The sequence below is a fragment of the Microtus oregoni genome, unplaced genomic scaffold (genome assembly GCF_018167655.1).
Source record: "Microtus oregoni isolate MIOR12 unplaced genomic scaffold, Mior012 000005F_ref0000423, whole genome shotgun sequence".
NCBI lineage: Eukaryota > Metazoa > Chordata > Mammalia > Rodentia > Cricetidae > Microtus > Microtus oregoni.
Window position 1 is genome coordinate 18,292,408 of NW_024543064.1, and position 26,779 is coordinate 18,319,186.

Here is a 26,779-nt window from a genome sequence, read left to right on the forward strand (position 1 = left end):
AATCCATAGATGGGAGAGTATTGCTAGATGGATTCAAGTAAAAATGGCTGTAATTGACACTGATGGACCTAGAATGAGGGGGAAAAGCTTGTAGTTGGGATCTATTTTCAAAGATTTACCATGGTTAAGACAAGTAATAACACTTATTTTTTCTTAATTTCATCGGCAACTTTAACAGAAGCATACAGTACCTTCTATCAAAAATGTTATGATATTAGAAAGTATCATTTTGCAGGTGTGCTCTAAATTTTACTCACTATTTTTTGGGGGGGAGGGGGTTGAGACACAGGGTATGTAGCCCTGGCTGTCCTGGAACTTGCTCTGTAGACCAGCCTGGCCTCCACCTTCTGCCTCCTGAGTGCTGGAATTAAAGGTGTGTGCCACTACACCAGACTTATTCACGATATTTTATAATTATTTGCCATTGTCTATCAGAAATTTGGAATATCATCAAATTAGCCATAAATCATGTAATGAGCCATGTATGTAGAAATGTATCCAGTCATATTTTCTTCATGGATGAAAAGAAATGTTTTGAAATGCCCTTGGGATTGCATCTCCTTTAATATGACAGAAATCTCAGGATCTTCAGAATATAGAAGGACAGGGACTAATAAAGGCATGCTTCCCATGATCTCTCAAGAGGGAGGACATAGTGAGCCTGAGTGTGCTGAACCTGGCATCTCTTGTAAACTCTCTCCCTTTTTTTTTTTAAGATTTACTTATTTATTATTTATGTATACAGTATTCTGCATGTATGTCTGCAGGCCAGAGGAGGGCACCAGATCTCATTACAGATGGTTATGAGCCACTATGTGGTTGCTGGGAATTGAACTCTGGACCTTTGGAAGAGCAGCCAGTGCTCTTAACCCCTGAGCCTCTACCCAGTCCTCTTGTAAACTCTCTAAACTTATAAATGAAGCAACTTCAGTAGAATTCAAGACTGAGTCTAGGGAAAATCAGCTTTGTTAATTTGCTGTCTCTAGATTTTAAAGGACACCTTCCTGAAAAGGAAGCCTGAGTGAAGAGCTAGGATGTGGCCTGTGTTTATTGTCCAGATTTACTTAGATGTCTTTGCTTCTTAATAGAATCGGCAAAGAGTGATTGTCAAGGAATATCAAAGGTCTGAAAGAGCCACACCCTGGCCCCAGTTCTTTTTCAGAATTGAAAAAGAATATTCACCAATAAAGACCATTTTGTACTGCCTTCTGTTTAAATGATTAGGATATAAAAAAAAAAGTGCTGTCCTGTTAATGAAATAGGGTGTTGCCTGCTAAACTGGAACTCTGCCATTCCTTGGGTGCCTTTTGGACAGAGCAGTTGGTAGTTACTGTTCATTTTCCACCTGGGAGTAATGACTATACTCATTCAGCCACATTGAAGGAACAGCTCCAGAGATTATAAGGCTGGGGGTGTAGCTGAGTTATTAGGAGCGTTTCCCTCTCATAAGCAAAGCCCTGACTTGGGTCCCCAGCACCTCATACACTGAGTGTGGTGGTGCACACCTGTAATTATAGCACTTGGGAATTGGAGGCAGAGGGTGATGAGAAGTTCAGGGTCATCCTTAGCTACATAGTGCGTTTGAGGCCTTGGATACATGAATACATGAATACTCTGTCTCAACAAACAAATGAAAAAAACAAAAACAGGGCTAGAGAAATGGCTCTGTGTTTAAGAGTGTTGTCTGCTGCTCTTCCAGAGATCCAAGTTTGGTTGCCAGAACCTACTTTTGGGCAGCTCACAACTGCCTGTTTCTCTAGCTCCAGAGAATCCAGCTCCCTCTTTTGTATGTCCTCAGACATTATATTCACATACACATACTTGCATTCAAACACAGGCATATATACACAAAATAAAAAATAAATTATTGTTTTTTTTTTGTTTTTTTTTTTTTGTTTTTCGAGGCAGGGTTTCTCTGTGGTTTTGGAGCCTGTCCTGGAACTAGCTCTTGTAGACCAGGCTGGTCTCGAACTCACAGAGATCCGCCTGCCTCTGCCTCCCGAGTGCTGGGATTAAAGGCGTGCGCCACCACTGCTTGGCTTGTTTTGTTTTTTGAAACAGAATTCCTCTTTTTAGTGCTGACTGTCCTGGAATTCCCTGTATAGGTCAGACTGACCTTGAACCCCAGGAGTTTCTCCTGCCTCTGCCTCCCCAGTGCTGGGATTAAAAATACGTGCCACTACTGCCTGGCTAAATAAAAATCTTAGAAAAAAGAAAAGAAAAAAAAAGTTTTCTACATTGAAAGACAAAGCAGCAGCGGTAGAGACACAGTTTAGTGATTAAGAACAATTACTGCTCTGGCAGAAGACCTGGGTTCAGTTCCACATGTCTGCTTACAACCACCAGAAACTCCAGTGTTGGGGATCTGATGACCTCCTTGGGCATCAGGCTCATACGTGGTGCAACACATACATACATGAGGGCAAAACACTCATGCACAAAATAATTATTACAAGAATTAAAATAAATTAACACTAGATGGCAAATTCTATATTGTTTAAGTATCACATCTCTATTCTTGCTGTCTTCTACTTGTGTGGCTTCATAGGACACAGAGAATCTGCAGACTGAATTTTGTTTTGTCCTTGTCCTCAAGCATATTAACCATTCTATATGTATGGAGATGCTTCTTACTTAGTTATTACAGTTCTTGATTTGTGTAGGAGCATTACAAGTAAGCAGTAAAGCACTTAGTGTGTGCAAGGCCCTGGATTCAATTCCCAGCACTAAGAGGGAAAATACTTTGGCTCTTTTTGGACTGTATTTATTCAGATAATTAATTTGATCACATCAGCATAGGAATGCTTGCATTGCAAAGTATACAAGACTGGAAAGCTTTAAAAAAAATATTGTGCCAGATTGTGATGGTACATGCCAGCACTAAGGAGACAAGCCAGCCTGGTTTACAGAGTGAGTTCCAGGATAGCCAGGGGTGGTGCACGCCTTTAATCCCAGCACTCGGGAGGCAGAGGCAGGCGGATCTCTGTGAATTCGAGACCAGCCTGGTCTACAGAGCTAGTCCCAGGACAGGCTCCAAAACCACAGAGAAACCCTGTCTCGGAAAACTAAAAAAAAAAAAAAAAAAGATAGAAAAGAAAGAAAACAGTTGTTATTGTGTATGTGTGAGAGAGAGAAAGGAGGATTGGTATTCACATGCCAGTAGTCCGAGGACAACGTTCAGCCCTTTTCTCTTCCACTGTGGAACTCAGGTCTTCAGAGCAAACTGTTTAAAGAACATTTAAAGTCCTGCTGTGGTGGCACTCGGGAGACAGAAGCAGGCGGCCCTCTGAGTTTAGGACCAGCCTAGTCTACATAGTGCGTTCTAGTAGTCAAGGCTACACAGAAAAACTCTGTCTTGAAAAACAAAAAAACAAAAAAAAAAAGCAACTAAATTTTAAAAATATTTTATTTTGTGTCTAAAAGTGTTTGGCTTGCATGTATGTCTGCACTATGTACATGCCTGGTGCCCGTGGAGGCCAGAAGAGAATGTTGAATCCCATGGAATTGGAATTGTGGGCAGTTGTGAGCTGCCATGTGGGTGCTGGGAATCAGTAAGTGCTCTTAACTGCTGAGCCATCTCTTCAGCCCTGAAGGGCAATTTGCAAATTATATTTATGTACTGGAAACTCAGCAACACATGTATATGTAACCCATTTTGTTGACAAGTTCTTTGGCCTTTACTTTTTCCAATTTGGCGAAATGAGGCAGAGTTTAGACCCAGGACGTTGCCTCCCTGTGGCAACAAATGTCATATCTGTCTTTGTCATTGGTCCTGATAGCTTCCACTAGCTTAGCCAGGGTTTTTCTCTTTGAGTTAACCCATGTGAAGGCAGCAATGTTGTCTTGCTATGGTCCAGCTGCCACAACCCTGGTATAGCAAGGGACCCACCTTTGGACACCAGGCAGGGAGACTACCAGTTCCCTTGGGGCTGTAATGTGTAATCACTGCCAGCTGAGCATCCCTGCTCCACCACCACAGTGACAGTATTGACCCCCACTCAAAGGACAGGTGATGTCTTAGCGCAGGCCAGCAGCCTATGCTAAGCCTATGGTCTCTGGTCTGTACTTGTGGGGTGACTTAAGCAACTGGGAGACTGTCTGCCAGTCCAGGGCCTGGGTGAACTGGTTAGTCTCAGGAGCCACTTTCAGTGGCTGACAGGGGACAGACAGCCTTTTGCCACTGCAGCCAGGTGTAATGAGGCCGTTTGACCAAGCAGGTGAGGTCTTTGGTTAGATGTCCTGTTCACAGCCAAAGTTCTTAGGCTTTTGTCTGACCGGATCCACTACCTTTTGATCTGCTGCTGCTGTTTCTTTTTCTCTAGTAGATCAGGCTGGCCTCGAACTCACAGACTGGCCTGTGCTGAGGTTAAAGGTGTTTGCTGCCATTCTTGGTTCTTGTCTCTGTCCGCAGGCTTTCTTACTCTAGATCATGTAACACTTTCCTGAAGTTTAATTTGTGTTTTTGCCGAGATTTTTGGGGTACAGCTTTGTACTGTCTCCTGAATGACTTGTTTACTGACAGTACTGAGTAGTATTACTTGGTGTAAAACCCTAATTGACTCTTTTTTTTTTCTTTAAGTGTTAATTTACCTTTGGTCTGTAGCTGACTGCAGTTGTTCTGTATACAGTGTTCTGCCTGTATGCTTGCCTGCACACCAGAAGAGGGCACCAGATCTCATTATAGATGGCTGCAAGCCACCATGTGGTTGCTGGGAATTGAACTCAGGTCTTCTGGAAAAACTGTCAGTGCTCTTCACCTGAGCCATCTCTCCAGCCCCAGCTTTGATAATTTTTGGGAAGTCAGTCATGTTTTGTTTGGTCAATGCAGATGAATGCTGTATAGAGAAGCAAGAGAAGAGAGAAAAGCACAGAATTTTTGAAGCACGCAGAGGTGCACAGCAAGAATTTCCAATTCTCGAGCAGGTGTGGAGGGTGAGGAAGCAAAGCAGCATATTTGAAGCCTTTCAGCCATGATATTTTCTTCTAATGAAGAACAGCGTGAAAGCTGTCGTTCTGAAAGTATTGCAGTATTTTAAAGTCAGACACTTAGCACATTTTTTTTTTCCGAGACAGGGTTTCTTTGTGGTTTTGTTTTTTTTTTTAATATTTATTTATTTATTTATTATTTATTTATTATGTATGCAATATTCTGTCTGTGTGTATGCCTGCAGGCCAGAAGAGGGTACCAGACCCCATTACAGATGGTTGTGAGCCACCATGTGGTTGCTGGGAATTGAACTCAGGACCTTTGGAAGATCAGGCAATGCTCTTAACCACTGAGCCATCTCTCCAGCCCCCGCTTTGTGGTTTTGGAGCCTGTCCTGGAACTAGCTCTTGTAGACCAGGCTGGTCTCGAACTCACAGAGATCCGCCTGCCACTGCCTCCCGAGTGCCGGGATTAAAGGCATGCGCCACCACCGCCCGGCTACTTAGCACATTTTTAAAATTGTGGTTAGATTTAGTGTTTTTCCTCCATTTTAAGTGAGCTGAGCAGGTTTGGTCATCATCTTGACAGTGTGAGACTTAGAGAGAAGGAGGCTTTACAATCCAGATAGGCCACAGCAGCAGCTTTCGGAGCTTTATCTCAACTGTGTTCATGGTAAATGAAGTTATTTATATCTATTTTAAACAGAAACAGTGCATTCCTATTTCTGGTTCTTCACGCATGACCTTGAATCCCTTCTTTTTATGTTTACAGTACATTTTTATACCTGAAATTCCTGGTAGTGTGGGCACTTGTCCTTCTGGCCGACTTTGTCCTGGAGTTCCGATTTGAATATCTGTGGCCATTCTGGCTTTTCATCAGAAGCGTCTATGATTCCTTCAGATACCAGGGACTGGTATGTTTCTATTGGATGTTTTCCAACTATAAGGGATTTAGTTACCATTCCAATTAAGAGAATATCTTTAGTGGCTGATACTGATGTGTTTTAAATGAATTTTGTTAACAATATTGAAAGTGCCTAATTGGGTCTGTGGATTAAAACTTGACTGTTCTAAGCCCACTGATTATAGCAATTCTGTTTTCTCCTCCTCCCCTCCCACTTGAGGGGACTGAGGAGACTGGGTAGAGGTTTCCAAGAGGGAGGAAGCACTCTGAGAGTGCTCTGGAGCTCTTGTCACTAGGTTGTAATTGAATTAACGCAGTGATTCTTATTGATCCCAAGATTCCTTTTATATCCTTAAAAATTACTGAAAACTCCAAAGAGTTTCTGTTAATGTAGGTTACAAAATAAAATAACCTGGGTGATAGCATACACCTTTCATACCAGCACTCAAGAGGCGGAAGTAGGAGGATTTCTGTGATTTCCAGGTTCCAGGCCAGCCTGGTCTTCAGATTTGGTCAGCCAAGGTTGCAGAGATCCTGCTCTCAAAGAAAATGAAACAAACAAATAGCAGCTAAAAAACCCAAAGAGAAAATAAAGCAAAAAACTAAATATATATTTATTAATTCATTAAAAATAACTACTTACCCAAAAAATAAAATAGAAAAGTAGTTCTGTGTTTTTTAGAGCTCTCTGTTTGGAAGAATCTCAAAGCCCCTCCAGGAGTTTGCAGTTCACAGGTTAGAGTTTGGGGCATAGCCTGAGCTTATTTTTTGACTTATGTGTTATTCTATTGTGTTCCATAGCTACAACTCATAACTAATTCTCCAATTCAGGTCTGGCACTTTGGTTAGAGCAAATCCATGCTTCCAAAAGATGTCTTCAAGCTTTTGTCTTATAGTAATGATAGTGGTGTCAGAGGAAGGCAGCATTATTAATACTACCACCAGCACATTTCTTGCCAGTGGTTTTGTTCATCTGCATTCCAGCAAGCCTGTCCTTTAAGAATGAAGCTCTTTAGGAATGGTTTATGAGGAAACAGGAGGCTTTTCAGTGTTAAAGTTATTATTTATTCAGGTAACTTGCCTGTAGCATCCCAATGTGTTCACTGTGGTCCAGTCTCAGTTCTGGTCCGGTTCTTCCCCATGGTTTAAGAACCATGGACAGTATCACTCTTTAATGTTGAGTTAGCCCCTGCTTTTTAGTATATGTGCTGCTCAAGCAAGCTAGTAACCACTGCTTTTACGTGGTCTAGTCTAAGTGTTTAAAATGTCTTCTTGTTCATTTGCTCTGTATTTAGTAATTTTATTCAACCAATCTTTTAATAACATTGATTGAAAATGACAAGTTCTGAAATGTGGTTTTAATTTGTCTTTTTTTCTCTCTTCAGGCCTTTTCAGTATTTTTTGTTTGTGTAGCATTTACATCAAATATCATATGTCTCCTCTTCATTCCCATACAATGGCTCTTTTTCGCTGCTAGCACATATGTATGGGTCCAGTACGTCTGGCACACAGGTAAGTCTTAATGACATCTTGGTTAGAAATTTTAGATACAAGTTTTTAAAATGTGGGATCTTTGAATGATTAAGATTGACATTTTAAAGTTGTCTTTCCCCAATACATGGTAATATGTCGTTTGACCTTTGGTGGTGGTGGTTTGTGGGTTTGTGGGGTTTTGTTTGGAGTTGTAGGGTTGGTTATTTGAGGCAGGAGCTCACTAGATAGTCCTAGTTGTCCTGAAACTCACTATATAGACCAGGCCAGCCTAGACTCATAGGCTTTGCCTTCTGAGTTTGGGATTATAGGTGAACCCCACTAGGCCTTGCTCTATATGCTTTCATACATGGATTTTTTAAAAAATTATTTGAGTCAAAAGCTTAAAGTTGAGGCATTTCAGTTGGTACCTCTATTGCAAAGATGTCAGTTTAAAAAGAGTTGAAGTGATTTGTGTTTAGTCGTTGATGACATTCACATGCCGTACAAGAAGACTATTCACTGCATTTCAGTATTGGAAGGAGGGCTAGAATTCATTCATGTGAACCCAGTCATTTAACCCAAAAACATTCCCCCAGCACCCTGGCACATAGTGGCCCTTCTACAATTGGAAATGTGCAGTGGTCTGGACTCCTCAGCTATTCCCGCTCCTCAGCTATTCACTTTGGGTTGCATAGGAGAAAGTAGTTCTTTATTCTGGATCACAAGTGTCCTTCTTGCAATTTTAACCAAAGGTGATGTTACACTTTGAGGCTTAGTGATTCTTAGAGGATCCAAAAAGGATTTATCCAGAACATAAGGGGATGGACAGAATTTGGCCTTTAAAGTTTCAGGGGGCCTGACAGAGTATCAAAATTTTATAGGACCCTCCCAGCTGACATATATCAAGTGATCTGAAGACCCTGTCATAGTCTCTTAAGTCCTTGTTTTCTGTAGGCAAAAATACTCCTGATGTCACTAGCTTTTTATTGTCTGGCATTTTAAGTATCTTCCCATTTTGTGCTCCTAATTCTTTGCACTGTATTTCAGATAGATCCTTATTGGTAGAGAAACACAGTCAGCTTTCTTCTTTTTTCAAGCTATCCTGTTGTTTCGAACCAAGATCAGAAGAGAGATGTTGACAGCTCCAGCTCACTGTGAAAGCATACATGGCGTGTGCTGCTGGGGTCTGAGGACTGGTCCTCAGGGTCACACTGTTTGCAGAGCTTTGCGAAGCGTTGTTTTCAGACCTAGCTGTAACCTGTAGGATTTTGACTCTATGAGAGCACACCAAATAGTAAATGTTTTCTGGAGCAGCTTCATCCTTGAGGCAACACTGCTGGAAGTGGTGCTGGCCACTGTAGAAGACAGCTAAGCCCTGCTGTTGGAGGGCTCCACTGTGAGCATGGTGTCTCCACTATAGGCTTGGACTTGATTTTAAGATACCCAGAATGTTCTCAAGTTGACTATTGTCTAGTCTAATTTAAGAGATTTTTTTTCTTTGAACCAGTTTTCCCTTGTATTTGTGTCTTCTAGGCCATTTATTTGTATCCCTGTCTCTAGAGCCCAGTTTTTTTGTCACCTGAAGATGGGGTAATCTAAATGTCTGAGAGCCTCCATCCCAGATGTGCTAGGACTCCGTTAGGCAATGGCAACTTTTCTAATTTCTTTAGTGTTCTTAATAGAACCTGTGGGGAACCCCCCCGCCCCCAGGTTCATAAAGTGACATACACATTGGAGTAGCCAAGTTGTGAAATATGTTTTATTTATATTTATTTATTTATTTATTATGTATACAATGTTCTGTCTGTGTGTATGCCTGAAGGCCAGAAGAGGGCGCCAGACCCCATTACAGATGGTTGTGAGCCACCATGTGGTTGCTGGGAAGTGAACTCAGGACCTTTGGAAGAGCAGGCAATGCTCTTAACCTCTGAGCCATCTCTCCAGCCCCTGGAGTAGCCAAGTTGTGAAATATGTTTTAATTTGAAATAGTTAATGTTGAGACAACCAAGCTACATTAAATAGAAATATTGTGTTTCTGAAAAATAGGAATATAATGTATATAACTTGGAGGGCCATTTTTTCTTTCTTTCTTTCTTTTTTTTTTTTTTTTTTTTTTTATTTTTCGAGACAGGGTTTCTCTGTGGTTTTGGAGCCTGTCCTGGAACTAGCTCTTGTAGACCAGGCTGGTCTTGAACTCACAGAGATCCGCCTGCCTCTGCCCCATTTTTTCTTTCATGTGTTAAAATTTAAAATTCCTTGAGATTAAGAATGGTTAACAAGGGCTGGCAAGGTAAGACAGCTTGGCAGAAAAAGGCACTTGATGTAAAGCCTGAGGACCTGAGTTGGAACCCCAGAATCCTGTTGATGAAAGCAGAGACTTGACTCTGAAAAGTTGTATAGAGCCAGACTTGCTGTGGCATATACATATGTGTACACCCCCACAAAATACCTGAATAAATGTAAAAAATTAAAAAAAGAATTCTTGAAGCTGGGCGGTGGTGGCGCACGCCTGTAATCCCAGCACTTGGGAGGCAGAGACAGGTGGATCTCTGTGAGTTCGAGGCCAGCCTGGTCTACCAAGGGAGTTCCGGGACAGGCTCCAAAGCTACAGAGAAACCCTGTCTCAAAAAAAAATAAAAAAATAAAAAAATAAAGAATGCTTGATAAAATTGTGTATAGCCACAAAAGAATGGTAATGTTGTGTCATAAACTTTTTGGTGTTGGTGATGATTTTTTTTTATTTTATGTATTTTATGTTTGTTCTGCCTGCATGTACACCTGCATGTCAGAAAAGGCCATCAGATCCTAATATAGATGGTTGTAAGCCACCATGTGGTTGCTGAGAATTGAACTCTGGGAGATCAACTGGTACTTTGTTTTTGGTTGTGTTTTTTCTCTCCCTCCCTCAAGACAGGATTTCTCTTTGTAGCCCTTGCTGTCCTAAGCTCCCTCCATATGCCAGCCTGGCCTTGAACTCATGGAGATCTACTTACCTCTGTCTTCCACGTGCTGGGATTAAAAGTGGGTACCACCCCTGCCATTACCCAGCAAACAGTCAGTGCTTTTAGTCTCTGAGCCATCTCTCTAGTCCCCATGGTGAGGATTTCTTTCCAGGCTGGCCTTTTTATTTTTACGGTGGCCTTGAACTCTTTCTTGATCCTCTTGCTTCCCAAGTGCTGGTTAAAGTTGAAGCCAGGCAGCAAGACAGTCTGTAATATGGTTCTGTACTTACTTAAAAAGCTTCCAGTGGAGTTAGTCATTTAATACGTGGAGAAATAACATGTTTTGTCCAGTTTTTCCCATTTTTCAGTAATAATCTTGCATTTATTTTAACTTAATAAATTAATGTAGGAAGTAGGAAATATTTTAAAAATCACTGTTGTTTTGAGACAGGGTTTCACTTTGTATCTCTAGCCAGTCTGGAACCTTCTGTGTAGAAACAGACTGGCCTTGAACTCAGATCCATCCACCTGCCTCTACCTCCATAGTGTTTGGATACAGATGTGTGCCACCACACTCAGCTGGAAATTAAAAAATTAAAATTACCTTGAAAGTTTGGTTAATTGTGAAAATACTCATTTTAGGTATATTAGATCTCTAAGATCAATTGAGGTTGTTAAACTATTTTCACAGAGATTCCCAGCTTAGCTGAGGGACGAGGCATCAAGGTGCTTGGATTTCCTTTCCTCAGAAGCAGACTTAGTCCCCTCTCTGTGAACTTGGACCCTTATATTATCCATGTCCATAAACACTCCACAGTGGCCTTTCCCACACTGACAGATGCAGCTTGCACATTGTATTTTTTTTATTCTGATGCAAGTTGCTTTCATCTCCCTGGTATTTTCATGCTCACTTAAATGGGCATCTGCTCCTGTGGAGAAAGTTTTTTCAAGTGCTTCTTACTGTCAGAAAAGGAACAGTCCCTGACTGGCCTGGAACTCAGGGACCCGCCCGGCTCTGCTGCCTGAGTGCTGGGCTTAAAGGCATGTGCACTACCACGCACAGCACTTTTCTTTGTTGTGGATAGGGTCGTTGGAGTTGAACCCATGGCTTTGCACATGCTAAGCATAGGCTCTGCTACTAGGCCACATCCTCTGTGTTTTGATTGATTTTATTTGCTTGTTGGATCAGGATTTCACTATTTGCCTAGGCTGGCTTCAGAGTCATTCCTCAAGCCATTCCCCTGCCTAAGTCTTCCAAGTGCTGAGACTACTACAGGTAGGCATATAGTAACATACCTAACTTTGGTTGCCTTTTTTTTTTAAAGGTTTATTTAATATGTATACAGTATCCTGCCTGGAGGCCAGAAGAGAGCGCTAGATCTCATTACAGGTGGTTGTGAGCCACCATGTGGTAGTTGGGAATTGAACTCAGGACCTCTGGTTGCCTTTTTTAAAAAAAATGATTTTTAGGGGCTCTTTGTATATTAAGATTATGAGTCTTGGGCTGGAGAGATGGCTCAGAGGTTAAGGGTATTGCCTGCTCTTCCAAAGGTCCTGAGTTCAATTCCCAGCAACCACATGGTGACTCACAACCATCTGTAATGAGGTCTGGTGCCCTCTTTTGGCCTGTAGGCATACACGCAGACAGAATATTGTGTACATAATAAATAAATAAAATATTTAAAAAAAAGATTGTTTTGTTTGACATGGATTTTGACTATTTCCTGACAGATGTTTACCTTTTGTTTTTGTCGATGAGTTTGTCATAGAAAAGCTTTTAGTTTAGCTGACAGTCTTAATGAAAGTTGCTGTCATTGACTCAGTCTCCCAGACAACCCATCTGTTGTGTCACCTACTGTATCCTTGATGGTTGTCTCTCTGCTGCTTTCCTACAGAAAGGGGAGTGTGTTTGCCTACAGTGTCCCTCTGGATACTCTTTGTTTATATTGAAGCAGCAATTAGATTCAAAGATCTGAAAAATTTTCATGTAGACCTTTGTCGTCCATTTGCTGCTCACTGGTGAGTATTACCTCTCTTCTTAGTTTCCATTTCTGTAGTGGTTAAGTTCAGCTGAGCCCCACATCAGTATAGCATGCTGGTGAAGGGTGTGAGCCTTTTCAGAGATGGAGTCCCAGCTCTGGCCCAACAGCTGTGCTGCTGAACCTGTCATTGTTTGTAAGCATCAGCTTCCTAACCTCTGTCTTGAGGTCACAGGAAAGAGGTGCAGTGTGTCAAGTGTTTAACTTAATGCCAATGTCTGACCGATGATTTTGATGATTCCATCGTCATCTTGATGAGCTATGGCCATGTCCTAAAGCTTCCATAGTCGTTTACAGAAGTGACAAGACGATTAACACTTTTATTTTTTATTTATTTTTTTTTAAAATATTTATTTATTTATTATGTATACAATATTCTGTCTGTGTGTATGCCTGCAGGCCAGAAGAGGGCACCAGACCTCATTATAGATGGTTGTGAGCCACCATGTGGTTGCTGGGAATTGAACTCAGGACCTTTGGAAGAGCAGGCAATGCTCTTAACCTCTGAGCCATCTCTCCAGCCCCGATTAACACTTTTAAAAGGAGCTTGTCTTATGAGTGAGGATTATTTCATTTAACCTTAACTAAAACTATTAGAAAATAAGCTTGGTTTGTTTATATCAGTTATAAAAAGTACAAACCCCCAAATAAATAGGAATTGTTAACAGTTTTTTTAGGTTTTATAAATAAATGAGTTAAGGAAACATTGTCTCTTTAATTTTAGTGAAACCACATTTAAACTAATTAAAAACTAAAACACTTTTAACACTTAGGAGCCTTAATATGGGCTTGACAGTGTTTGTAACTCTGGGAAAGCATTAAATAGTCTGATTGGTTGGAGGAAATACTTTTATTTTCTGTCTTAGATTAGAGTTCTAAGTACACTCACTCGAACTTGTTAACAACCCTGATGATTCCTGACACTCACACGTAAGAGGTTTTGGAACTGCTGTATGACTGTTTATGAATTAATTTTACAAAAGCAGCTATTGCTCTTATTCCTTAGACACAAGAAGATTAATGTAATTGCCTAAATTTGACTCTACTTTCAAAAATTAAGTAATGCCTTATCTATCTATCTATCTATCTATCTATCTATCTATACTTATTTATTTATTTTTGGGTTTTTCAAGACAAGGTTTCTCTGCAGCTTTGGAGCTGGTCCTGGAACTAGCTCTTGTAGACCAGGCTGGCCTCGAACTCACAGAGATCCGTCTGCCTCTGCTTCCCAAGTGCTGGGATTAAAGGCATGCACCACCACTGCCCGGCTAGTAATGCTATTTTGATTTTGTTTATTTGTTTTTCAAGATAGGGTTTCTCTGAATAACCCTGGCTGTCCTGGAACTCACTAGGTAGACCAGCTGGCTTTGAACTCACAGAGACCCGCCTGCCTGTACCTCCTGTGCTGGGATTAAAGGCATGCACCACCTCTGCCCGGCCTATTTGAGAATTTCATGTATGAGTGTAATGTGTTTTGATCAAATCTACCCTTCATTCCTTTTCTTCAAACTCTCCCTATTATATCATCTGCATACACATATACTTCATCTATTCTTTTTAAATGTACTGAGTTCACTCAGTGCTGCCAGTATGAGCATGGTGTAGGGCCATCCACTGGCACATGGGGAGCTTTAACAGCCCCTCAGCTAGGGGGTGGACTTCATGACCCCTTCACTGATCTGTGCTGCAACTCTGGCTTGCTGTTGTGCAGCCATAGCCTCTGAGTTCTTGTGAGCAATGGCCCCATTATGTCCAGATACCTTTTCATTCTTAAAAACATAAAGATACATAACTTCCAATGCATAAAACTCTTTGTTTCCTCAAAAACATTAGCTGCTGTATCTATCAGCCCTGTGGGAACTCCTAGAGGTGTGGTGGGAAATGTTTTCTTATGGTGTCCACCAGACATGTAGCCCGTGGCTTGTTCTGTGTGCATGGGTTCATCATCATCAATTAGAACAGACTTTCTAATCTTTGATCTCAGTAGCTGTTGTGCTTGATAAACGATTGTTTGTGTTGACCTTGTAATTGAGGCTGGACTGTCTTCTTTCTAGTATTGGGTACCCTGTGGTGACTTTGGGCTTTGGCTTCAAAAGTTACGTGAGCTACAAAATGCGGTTAAGAAAGCAAAAGGAAGTTCAAAAGGAGAACGAGTTTTACATGCAGCTTCTTCAGCAGGCCCTCCCTCCAGAGCAGCAAATGTTGCAGAAGCAAGAAAAGGAAGCCGAGGAAGGTAGGTCTTTACTCTGAAGTTGTGGACCTAATAGGCTAGTCAGATTTTGCCTCAGTAAAGAAAAAAATGATCAAGAGTCCAGGTTTTGGATTCCTCCTTGGGGCCATTGTTTGTTTGGTCATGAAATACAGAATGTGAATACAGTGTTTTACTCTCATGAGGGGGCCATCTGCGTCTAAATACCGTATTTGTTTACATGTACTTTTATTTTATGTGTGTGGATTTTTCTTGCATGTGTATATATAAGTAGTCTAGAGCCCTAGAACTGGGGTTGCAGATCATTCTGAGTCACCGTGTGGTACTGGAACTGAACCCAGGTCCTAGAGCAACAAGTACACTTAACTATTAAGCTATATCTCCATCCCCTATTTCATTATATTTAATTTTTACAATTTAAAATTTTTGTTACAAATATTAAGAAATACTTATTTTGACGACTTTAAGAAATATTTTTCTTGACATTGTAATTGAAACAAGTCAAGAACCAAAGAATAATAAGTAAGATGGTTGTGTGGACATGTGACATTGCCTTCTGGCAGAGCAAGGAGCTGTGAGTCCTGTTTGAATGTTTCATATACTGTATGGTGGATTTTATTTTATTTTTTTTTAAATATTTATTTATTTATTATGTATACAATATTCTGTCTGTGTGTATGGCCAGAAGAGGGCACCAGACCTCATTACAGATGGTTGTGAGCCACCATGTGGTTGCTGGGAATTGAACTCAGGACCTTTGGAAGAGCAGGCAATGCTCTTAACCACTGAACCATCTCTCCAGCCCTGTATGGTGGATTTTAAATGGAACTTTTTCATCTTTTCAGACAGTTCCTCTGTTATAGCCCTGATTGTCCTGGAACTCACACTGTAGACCAGGCTGGCCTCAAACTCAAGAGATCTTTTTCCTGAGTGCTGGGATTAAAGGCTTGAGCCATCACACCCAGCAAATGGAACCAATTCTAATGGGGCTTTTTTTGTGGATATTCAGCCAGTAGTGATAGGTGAGCTCATAGTAATACTGGTTTTCTATGCTTGGGAGTTAAAAGTTTGAGGTCATGCTTTTTAATTAATTTATATCAAAATCCTTTTTTTCTGGAGCAGTACAAAATAGCTGTCATGGAGATCACAGCAGATTGAAATGTACTGAGCTGATACAAACAGTTGTTTCTAAGTACTCCAACGCTGGAGTCACGAAAAGAATAGATGTCTATAGCCAGAAGTCACATCTTTTTTTTTTTTTCATTTGAGTTTTTTTCCAGTAATATTATCAGGTGTTTGTTTAAACCAAGCATTTAAGGAAAGCTTGTGTGTTCATGCATGCGTGTGTAAATGTATGTTTATGAGTTGGTGTGCGTGAGAGAGCGACTTTGTGACGGACTCATCTTGTCATGTACCAGTACTTGGGTTTTGGAGATTGAACTCTGGTTACTAGCCTTGTGTAGCAAACACGGAGCCATCTCCCAGGTCCAATTTAGGTCTCTTTTAAAATAGGGTTTCTTGGAAGGGTAGCCATTGTTGGACCACCCTGCCTGTAGCATACACCAATATAATAAATCCCTTTTCAAAATATTCATTAAAAATAGGTCTTCTTTTAAAAAAAATGAGTTGTTTTTGTTCTCTTACTTTCATGACTAATCTAGTTGACTTTATATAAATATATACACACTTATATACATGTATGTGTATGTTATGTATGGCTTAATTATGAAATTTTACTCTTATTTCAAAGCCAGTCTTTAATGTTTTCAAGTTCATATTATGGTGATTTTTCTCAAATGCGTCTGGACTTTGGAGTTAGTGTAATACATTGTACTTACTGCTTCTAAGTTTCTCCTGTGATTAATGTAGTGAATTTCTAGGTCTAGCTAATACAGTTACTAAGTCAATGTAGTCTTATGTTTTTAAAAGATAAATATTCCAGTATGGGTTTTTGTTTGTTTGTTGGTTTGTTTTTGGTACTGTAGCATCCAAAGGATTGCCGGACATGGATTCCTCGATCCTTATACACCACAATGGAGGTATCCCAGCCAACAAAAAACTTTCCACAACGCTGCCAGAGATAGAATATCGAGAAAAAGGGAAAGAAAAGGACAAGGATGCCAAAAAACATAACCTTGGAATAAATAACAACAATATTTTACAACCTGTAGACTCTAAAATACAAGAAATTGAGTACATGGAAAACCATATCAACAGTAAAAGATTAAACAATGATCTTGTGGGAAGTACAGAAAATCTCTTAAAAGAGGACTCATGCACTGCTTCCTCAAAAAATTACAAAAATGCTACTGGAGTTGTAAACTCCTCACCTCGAAGTCACAGTGCTACAAATGGAAGCATTCCTTCCTCATCTAGTAAAAATGAGAAGAAGCAGAAGTGCTCGAGCAAAAGCCCAAGTGCACATAAGGACTTAATGGAGAACTGTATTCCTAACAACCAGCTGAGCAAACCAGACGCTCTGGTGAGGTAAGTGTGTGCTGGCCTCATCACCTCTCACCACAGCTCCAACAGTAAGGCTCCATGGGCTGCTGGAGCTGCTCATGACCAGACGCTTGACTGATAGTGTCTGGGTGTTTGTTTTGGAAGGTTTGTTAGTCGTCTGTGTCAGTATATTAAAACACTACTTAACCTTTTTTTGTATTCTGAATAAGAGGTGGTGGTGATGACTTCCCACATGTGATGATTTACATGCAACTCACTTGGTGGTTTGAAGGATGCTGTTAGTCTTGTCCTTTTAGGTTTACATATCTAAAGTTCCTTTTAGCAAAAAGAGAAAAATTTGTGTACAGTTGGTGCAAATCTTCTGTGATCAAACTGACAGATGGGGAGAGAGGTGGGAAAGTTGTTGTTATTACCCTGAGGTTGTTTTATGTGTTAGTTTCTTTTTTCACCAATTAGATTTTTTTTAAAAATATTTATTTATTTATATGTATACAATATTCTGTCTGCAGGCCAGAAGAGGGCACCAGACCTCATTACAGATAGTTGTGAGCCACCATGTGGTTGCTGGGATTTGAACTCAGGACCTTTGGAAGAACAGGCAATGCTCTTAACCACTGAGCCATCTCTCCAGCCCACCAATTAGAATTTAAATTATCCATAGATAAGTCTGAGATGCTTAGGCTTGAAAAGTATAATCTCTTGTGCTGACAAGGTGGCTCATTGTGTAAAGGTGCTTGTTGCCAAGCCTGATGATCCCAGGACCACATGGTGGACAGAGAGAACTGAAGCTCACAAATGTCCTTTGACCTCCACATGCACAGGACACATGCACATACAAAATACATTGAGAGGGTGAGAGAGAGAGACAGACAGACAGACAGAGAGAGACAGACAGACACAGAGAGAGAGACAGAGACAGAGAACTCTTGGTAAAAATTCCATATGGGAACACAGTGTTAGATGTGGATTTTAGCCAGAAACATTCCTTTTCTCAGCCTTAATTTTGACACTGACTGGCTCAGACTTCATTTGCTCTAATGGGCAAACAGGTGTGACTTTTACCCCCCCTGGTCTTCAGTCCGGAAGCTGAGAGCTGAACTCTGGAGGGTTTTTTTTGTTTGTTTTCTTTTTGTTTTGTTTTGTTTTTTTGAGACAGGGTTTCTTTCTGTAGCCCAGACCTCAAACTCACAAGATATCCACCTGTCTCTGCCTCCCAAGTATTGGGATTAAAGATGTGAGCTACCACACCTGGCTTTTTTTTTTTTTTTTTTTGGTTTTTCGAGACAGGGTTTCTCTGTGGCTTTGGAGCCTGTCCTGGAACTAGCTCTGTGGACCAGGCTGGTCTCGAACTCACAGAGATCCACCTGCCTCTGCCTCCCGAATGCTGGGATTAAAGGCGTGCGCCACCATCGCCCGGCTCACACCTGGCTCTTTTGATAGACTTCTAATATAGATGCTGGTGTTTGTTTGTTTGTTTGTTTGAGATAGGATCTCACTATGTAGGTCTGACTGTCACTGGCCTGTTTCTGTGCTATTACACCTGGTTTTTAATATAGATATTGTAAAATCATACTTTGGGGCTATATTTAAGAATTTGGGAGAATAGTCACAATATGAATGCTTCATGAAGGAGAAAGCAGTGTAATTTAAAACACTTTCCAGTGTATACAAAAAAGATTTAAAGAGTAAAGCTGAAATGTTGAGAAAAGTTATAGCCTGTGATATAATCCGGCATTCATTTTTTTTTCTTTTTACTTAACACACATTTCACAATTCTCCACAGTGAACAAAAATAAAAGCATTTAAAAGGAAAACCATTTTTTTTTCTAAGCAAATTATCCGCCTTAGTTGGAGGAGGCCTTGTCACTTCTTTTTCTCTTGCTTGTCTCCTCTCTGTTTTTGACTTATATATGTTTCGATGAATGCTATTAAGGCTGTTTATCTAAGCCTGATGTATTTGAGTTGTTAGCTAGAGAGTCGAGTGGGTGTGTCATCTGCAGATGAGTAAGCTGGTCTCAGGTGTGTCTGATTAGTTAGGGTTATCATTGCTATGAAACACCATGACCAAAGCCACTTGGGGAGGAAAGGGTTTACGTGGCTTATGCTTCCACATCACTGTTCATCACTGAAGGAAGTCAGGACAGGAACTCAAGCAGTGCAGGAGCCTGGAGGCAGGAGCTGATGCAGAGGCTATGGAGGGGGTGTTGCTTACTGGCTTGCTCTTCATGATTTGTTCAATCTGCTTTCTTTTAGAACCCAGGACCACCAGGCTAGAGATGGCACCACCCATAATGGACTGGGCCCTCCCCAACAATCACTAATTAAGAAAAAGCCCTATGCTGGGCGGTGGTGGCACAATCCTTTGATCCCAGCAGTGGGAGGCAAAGACAGGTGGATCTCTGAGTTTGAGGCCAGCCTGGTCTACAGAGCAAGTTCCAGGACAGGCTCCAAGGCTACAGAAAAACCATGTCTCGAAAAACCGGAAAAAAAAAAGAAAAGAAAAGAAAGAAAATAATATACACACACACACACACACACACACACACACACACACACACACACATATATATAGAGAGAGAATATGAATATAAAGAAAACAAAGAAAAAGCCCTACAGGCTTGCCTACAACCCAGTCTTATGGAGGCATTTTCTTAATTGAGGTTTTCTCCTCTCAGATGACTTCAGTTTGTGTCAGGTTGACATAAAACTAGGCAGCACAGTCCCTAAGTGTCATAGTGCAGTGATACAGGACCAACTGTGGACGTGTGCCTTCTTCAGGCATGCCATGGTTTGCATAGTTCTAAGCTGGGTATAACTCCACAAGGACACTTTTTCTGCCTGTTTTCAAATATTTGGGGGAAAAATTGAAATTGAGCCAGGCAGTGGTTTGGCACACCTTTAATCCCAGCACTTGAGAGACAGAAGCAGGTGGATCTCTGTGAGTTTAAAACCAGCCTGGTCTACAAGAGCTAATTCCAGGACAGGCTCCAAAACTACAGAGAAACCCTGTTTTGAAAAGCTAAAAAAAAAGTAAATAAAATAAAATTGAAATTGAATTACATAAACTGACCTGTAGCTTTTTATAATAATAAATTAATTGTAACACAATCTTCAGTTACTTCTGAGGACCATGGTTGAAAACTATTTTTGAGGAGTGAATTTAATAATTTATTGGGGGATGTTAATTAGTGGTTAACAACTTTCAAAGAGAATTTAAAGGGATGATTGTTCAGATCAGACTTAGCAGCACTGTGCAGGGCCAGCATGCCAGTAGGTCTTTCCTCAAGCTTTACTAGCTCTTGAGTGTGCCCTAGGGTGCCAGATTTCTTAGTAGGCAGTTACAAACAGGAGACATCTTGCCCAGATCCAGTTTTGCTGTTTGCTTGCTTGTTTTTTAAGATTTTATTTTTATTTTTTAAATGTTATATATTGTTTATTTGTTAGAGATAGGGTCTTGTTTTTTTTTTTATTTTTACTTAAAAATTTCCACCTCCTCCCATTTCCCTCCTCCTCCCCCATAGGGTCTCATTTTGTCCTCCTGGTTTGCTAAGAACTCACAACATAAATAGACCCAATATCATCAAATTCACAGAAATTAGTCTGCCTCTTCTTCCTGAGTTCTTGGATTAATTTTGTGTGTTATCACGCCAAGAATATTTTTATTTCTTAATTATGTGTATGTGCGTGCATGTGGTTTCCTGCATTTGAGTGCAGGGCTGAGGGAAGTGTGAAGAAGGCATTAGATTCCCTGAAACTGAAGTTAGAATCATTGTGAGCCCCCACCATGGGTGTTGGGGACTGAGATCTGCACAAGAACAGTGTACTCTTCCCCACTGAGTCCTCTCCAGTGTCCCACTGCTGACCTTGTTCAGAGTCCTCTCCAGTGTCCCACTGCTGACCTTGTTCAGAGTCCTCTCCAGTGTCCCACTGCTGACCTTGTTCAGAGTCCTCTCCAGTGTCCCACTGCTGACCTTGTTCAGAGTCCTCTCCAGTGTCCCACTGCTGACCTTGTTCAGACACATTTTGTTGAAGCATAGTCACTTGTTTACACTATGCCAGTGGCTGCTGTTTTGCCAGAATTTAGTAGCTGCCACGGAGACTATAGCTACAAAGTCACAAATAATCACCTTTTGGCTCTGTTCAGAAAAGTGTGTTGACCTGCTTTTTACAGCACTTGCTTGCTCTTTCTTTTTAATAGCTTGTGAATTTCACTTTTTGTGTCTTTGTAAAAAGGTTTGGGGATTAGAGAGATGACTCAGAGGTTAAGAGCACAGGCTGCTCTTCCAGAGAACCTGAGTTCAATTCCCAACAACCAAATGGTGGCTCACAACCATCTATAATGAGATCTGATGCCCTCTTCTGGCATGCAGGCATACATGCAAGCACAACACTATATGTATGTACACTATATAATAAATCTTAAAAAAAAAAAGAAAAAGAAAAGGGCTGGAGAGATGACTCAGAGGTTAAGAGCACTGATTGCTCTTCCTGAGGTCCTGAGTTCAATTCCCAACATGGTGGCTCACAACCATCTGTAATGAGATCTGGCGCCCTCTTCTGGCTAGTAGGCGTACATGAAAACAGAACACTGTATACATAATAAATAAAAATCTTTTTATTTCTATTTTTTTTAAAAATTTATTTATTTATTATGCATACAATATTCTGTCTGTGTGTACGTCTGCAGGCCAGAAGAGGGCACCAGACCTCATTACAGATGGTTGGGAGCCACCATGTGGTTGCCGGGAATTGAACTCAGGACCTCTGGAAGAGCAGACACTGCTCTTAACCACTGAGCCATCTCTCCAGCCCCCTAAATAAAAATCTTTAAAAAAAAAAAGAAAAAAAAAAAAAGAAGATTCTTAGTGAATGGAGGTTTGTTGGCTAAGAGAGTAACATGAGAGCAAGGAACTGAGTGAATGAGGAGACCTCCCAAGCGATGCTGGGTAGAAAGCAGGTATTGTGCTAGGTGGGAGATGCAGGGTAGATGCTGGGTAGATTGCTTCGTAAAGGAGTCTAGGGGAACTTAGAGAAGGCTGGGAATTTGGTAATAATAAATGTTGCCTGTGGACTCTTTCCAGAAAACTTACTTACTTTGCCAATGCCAGTCCAAAGTCCTCTTGGTTTGAGAAGTACATATGTTACTAAAGGACCATGTTACAATGTGATTTTGTGAATTGTTTTGTGGTGCGTGTGTGTGTGTGTGTGTGTGCGTGTGTATGTGTGTTTTAGACAGGGTTTCTCTGTGTAGTCCTGGCTGTCCTGGAACTTGCTAGGTAGACCCCGTTGACCTTGAACTCAACAGTTCTCACCTGCCTCTGCCTCAGGAGTGCTGGGATTAAAGTCCTGCGCCACTCCCGGCGATTTTGTGAATCCAAAACACAGGATTTAAAAAAAAAAAGAAAAAAAGACTTAAAATATTAATAGCCAAAAATGTTTTTATTTCTAATGTAGCAAAAATCTGAGGCAAACGAGAAAGCAGAAAGGTCAACTATTTCAGCTCAGGCTGTGTAGGACAGGAAGATCATATAAACCAGCAGGTTTGTTAGTTCTCAGCATCCAGGTTAAAGACATGTTAGTCTTTCTAGTGCTGCAAGGGAATTCCTGTGGAAATGGCTTAGTTAAAGGAGCTGGGCTGGACTGGTGGCTCACCAGTTAGAGCTTTCTATTGTTCCAGAGGATCATAGTCAGTTTCTTACAATAGTTAGCTTACAGCTGTCTGCAGCTCCAGCTCCTGAGATCCAGTGGGTACCCACATGACGATGTGTACATGTGTGTGAGAACAGACTAACCAACACATTCTATACATTTAAAAAAAATAAAACATCTGTCTGTGTGTCTGCCTGCAGGCCAGAAGAGGGTATCAGATCTCATTTCAGATGGTTGTGAGCCACCATGTGGTTGCTGGGAATTGAACTTAGCACTTTTGGAAGAACAGGCAATGCTCTTAACCACTGAGACATCTCTCTAGTCCAATAATCTTTTTAAAAATAAAAAGGAAGCCAGCACTTAGCAGGCAGACACAAAGTAGATCTCTGTTAGTTCAAGGCTGGCCTGGTCTTACAGGAGCAAGTTCCAAGATAGCCAGGGCTACACAAAGAAACCCTGTCTCAAAAAAATCGAAGAAGAGGGGAAAAAAATAATTAATAAGGAAGTTGGGCATAGTGACACACACCTTTAATCCAGCACTCAGAAGGTCTAGGCAGGTGGATTTCTGTGAGTTCCAGGACAGTCAGAACTATATAGTGAGACCCTGTCTCAAAACATACCCTCCAAAAAAATAAAAATAAAAAGGAGAAAATTACCCCACTACCATGACACAAGTCCCTGAGAATGTTGTTGTGTTTTCTTCTCATCAGCTAATTCTAATTGATAGTTGTGGTCAGGATTTGTGAAATTTTTAAGAAGACTTTATTTTTTTTTATATAGTTTTTAAGTTCATTCATAGAAAAATTGAGCAGGAGGTACAGAGATTTCCTAACACATGCCCACCTTGTATTGACACATCTCTCTTACCCCAATCTTTAGGGTTGATGCACATTTTTTTTTTTTTGGTGGACTTAGACAAGTTTCTAACAGGTATCCACTGTTAGAACCACACACAGAGTTTGTGTTAAAATTCCCACTTAGTCCTCCTTTGCCACCAAACCCTGTGACTCTCTGGTGTTCTTACTGGCTATGTCATAAAGTTTTACTTAGAAAATGCATCTAAGATTCCTTCTGTCTTGGTGACTTACGTGTGGGTAAATGTAGGATAGTTCCCTGTGGTCCTTTGTCTGCTGCAGCATAGTTATTGCTTCACGGTGATGGCCATGTAATGAAGTGTGTTTTTTCATAACTCATTTGCAGTTTATACTATCTTCTTTGAGAGTGTTTAAAAACTTTTTAGTCCCAGTATTTAATCAGGTTGTTTCTTATTGTTAGGTTTTAAGAATTTTTTTTTTTTAATGTTTGGATCTTTTTTTCATTGAGACAGGTTCTCACTTTGTAGTTCAGGCCACCTTTGAATATGAAATCCTCTTCAGCTTCAAAATACTAAAATTGCAGGGATATGCTGCCATACCTGGCTGGATAACAAGTTTTTATTAAACCTATTTTTGCAAATATTTTCTCTGTCTGAAGCACCCCTCTCCTCCTCGTTTGCTAAGAGCCTCAGCCTATAACTGATGAGTCATCTCTTCCCTTTTTCTCAGATACGTTTATTTTATTTTTATGTGTATTAATGTTTTGCCTGTGTGTATGCCTGTGCACCAAGTGCATGCATGGCTGGTGCCAAAGGAGGTCAGAGCAGAAGGTCATTGGATCACCTGGAACTGGAGTTGGAGACAGTTGTAAGCTACCGTATAGATGTACATTGAACCCAGGTCTTCTGCAACCACAAGTGCTTTTGACTGCTGAGCCATCTTTCCAGCCCCAGTGATTGTTTGTGTGTTTGTTTGTTTTTAACCAGGGTCTCACTGGGTAGCCCTGGCTTGCCTGGAAGTCCCTCTGTAGATCAGACTAGTCTCAAACTCACAGAGATCAATCTGCTTCTGCCTCTCTGCCTCTGCTGTATTGGTATTAAAGGTATCCACAACCACATTTTGTTTGTTGTTTTATACTTTTGACAGTCTCTGTTTTTCTGTTTTGTTTTTTTTTCTTTATGTGTATATGTATGTCACATGTGTGGGTTTTGGAACCTCTGGCACTAGAGTTATATATAGGTGTGGTTGTAAGCTCCCTGACCTTGGGATTAAACCTGGGTCCTTTGAAAGAGCAGTGAGCATTCTTAACTACTAACCGATCTCTGCAGCCCTCCTTTAATCGTTTGTGGGTTTTTTTTTGTTGTTTGTTTGTTTTTTATAAAGCATATCTCCCATTCAACCCTAATACTGGGATTGGATACAAGCCCTTGCTTATGCTAGGGAAGGATTGGTGAACTTAATTCCTGATCCCAGATTTATTTACTTATTTTTTTTTTTTTCGAGATAGGATTTCTCTTTAGCTTTGGGGCCTGTCCTGAACCTTGCTTTGTAGACCAGGCTGACCATGAACTCAAGAGAGACTCACCTGCCTCTGCCTTCCGAGTGCTGGGATTAAAGGCATGTGCACCACTGCCTGGCAAACCCCAGAAATTTTAAGTTTTAATGGAGGTTAGATTTGAAGTTCTTGCTTTCCTCACTTTAGAATACGTAATTTTTCTGCTCCTTTGCTTTTCACTTAATTAAAAATCACTTTCTCCACTTATCCTCACCCTCATTTTCCTGGTGAATGAAATAGTCCATTGTAGGTCTGTGGTTGTCAGGAGTTCCTGTCTGAGACCCAGCAGGTCATGGAGACACCTGAACTGCTGCTGTCCGGGACAGGTCAGCAGTTTCATTTGCATTTGGCCCAGAGTTTCTTCTCAAGTACAGCCCAAGACTGAGGGCTCTTGTTGGTGATTGTTACTTGTTTTAGTTCCCTGGTTAAGGGAGACCTCAAAACAAAATGTAATTGCTCCACATTCGGTAGAAAGCCTGAAACAAAAATCTCTTTTCAGTATATTTCTGTCCCCCTGCCTTTTATGCATCAAAACCGGGAGACTTTGTGTTTTGTTTTTTGTTTTTTGAGAGAAAGTTTCTCTCTATAGTCCTTGCTGTCCTGGAACTCGTCCTGTAGACCAGGCCGGCCCCTAACTCAGATCCATCTGCTCTGCTTCTGGAGTACTGGTATTAAAGGCATGGGCCACCTTACCTGGCTAGTAGACTCATTTAAAAATACATTTTTTAACATGACAGAAATTTACTAAAGTAGTTGAATTATATATGGTATAAAGAGTCATTAAGAAATAAGTGTCCTGCTGGGCAGTAGTGGCATATGCCTTTAATCCCAGCACTTGAGAGGCAGAGACAGACAGATCACTGTGAGTTTGTTCTACAGAGCAAGTTCCAGGACAGCCAGGGCTATGCAGAGAAACCTTGTCTCAAAAAAAACAAAAAGCAAACAAAAGAAAAGAAAAAGAGCGTCCAGATGCTATGATTGACAGAAGAACATTTAATACAACCATATGAAATTTAGAATGGTTATTTTTTTTTTTTTTTTACCTACAGAAAAGACCTTAGAGGGGTACTAGAAAGATGGCTCAGAGGTTAAGAACACCAGCTACTCTTCTAGAGGTACTGAGTTCAATTCCCAGCAACCACATGGTGGTTTACAACCATCTATAATATCTGGGTGCCCTCTTCTGGCGTGCAGGCAGAACACTATACGTAAAAAATAAATAAAAATCTTTTTAAAAAAGAAAGAAAAGATAGGAGAAACATGTATACTGGCCTCCCTGACCTTCTCCTTATCAAATAAATGAACTCTAGAAATGAAGACTCTTGCCAGGGCCAGCCTAAAGTTTCTGGACTTCTAGGATCCTTGAAAAATGTTGGTCAACTTGCTCTATTTTTCTTCTTAATCTTGTTTTATGTTTTAAAAATTCAAATACAACTGCCATTGCTTCAGAGATTGGCACCAGAATGAGACGTTTGGATCTCAATGCTAAAAATCTATAGAAGGTATGCTTAAACTTCAGAATTTGTTACTTTCCTGTTCTGGGTGTCTTAAAAATTCTTACTTGTAAAAAACCACCAGGTGTTACTTACAGTAATGTTAGTAGAAGGGGGGCCAATTGCTTGTACCCTTAAGTTTATGTGGTCCCTAAAAGTCAGCTCTACGGAGAGGTCTGCTGACAGTCTAGAGCCATCTGCTTAGGAACTGCCCTTCTTTTTGGAACAGGCCTAGCTTGACAACAGCAAACCTAAGTTCTTTCACTTTTGGAAGACAACAGGGATAGGCCTGAGGCTTACCTGTGGAGGGG

At 40.7% G+C, this 26,779-nt stretch overlaps 1 protein-coding gene across 2 annotated transcripts in view; it reads left to right on the forward strand.

The window, feature by feature from the left end:
- Maco1 (macoilin 1) overlaps positions 1-26,779 on the forward strand; it is a 63,183-nt gene that overhangs the window by 11,445 nt on the left and 24,959 nt on the right. Inside the window, exons 2-6 of one of the 2 annotated variants that reach the window (XM_041651639.1) lie at positions 5,699-5,840; positions 7,216-7,342; positions 12,141-12,264; positions 14,339-14,517; positions 16,479-16,980. In XM_041651639.1, the coding sequence (XP_041507573.1) occupies positions 5,699-5,840; positions 7,216-7,342; positions 12,141-12,264; positions 14,339-14,517; positions 16,479-16,980 (1,074 nt within the window). Of the gene's footprint in view, positions 1-5,698; positions 5,841-7,215; positions 7,343-12,140; positions 12,265-14,338; positions 14,518-16,478; positions 16,981-26,779 lie in introns of those variants that run through there. The other variant, XM_041651640.1, reaches the window with a different exon arrangement.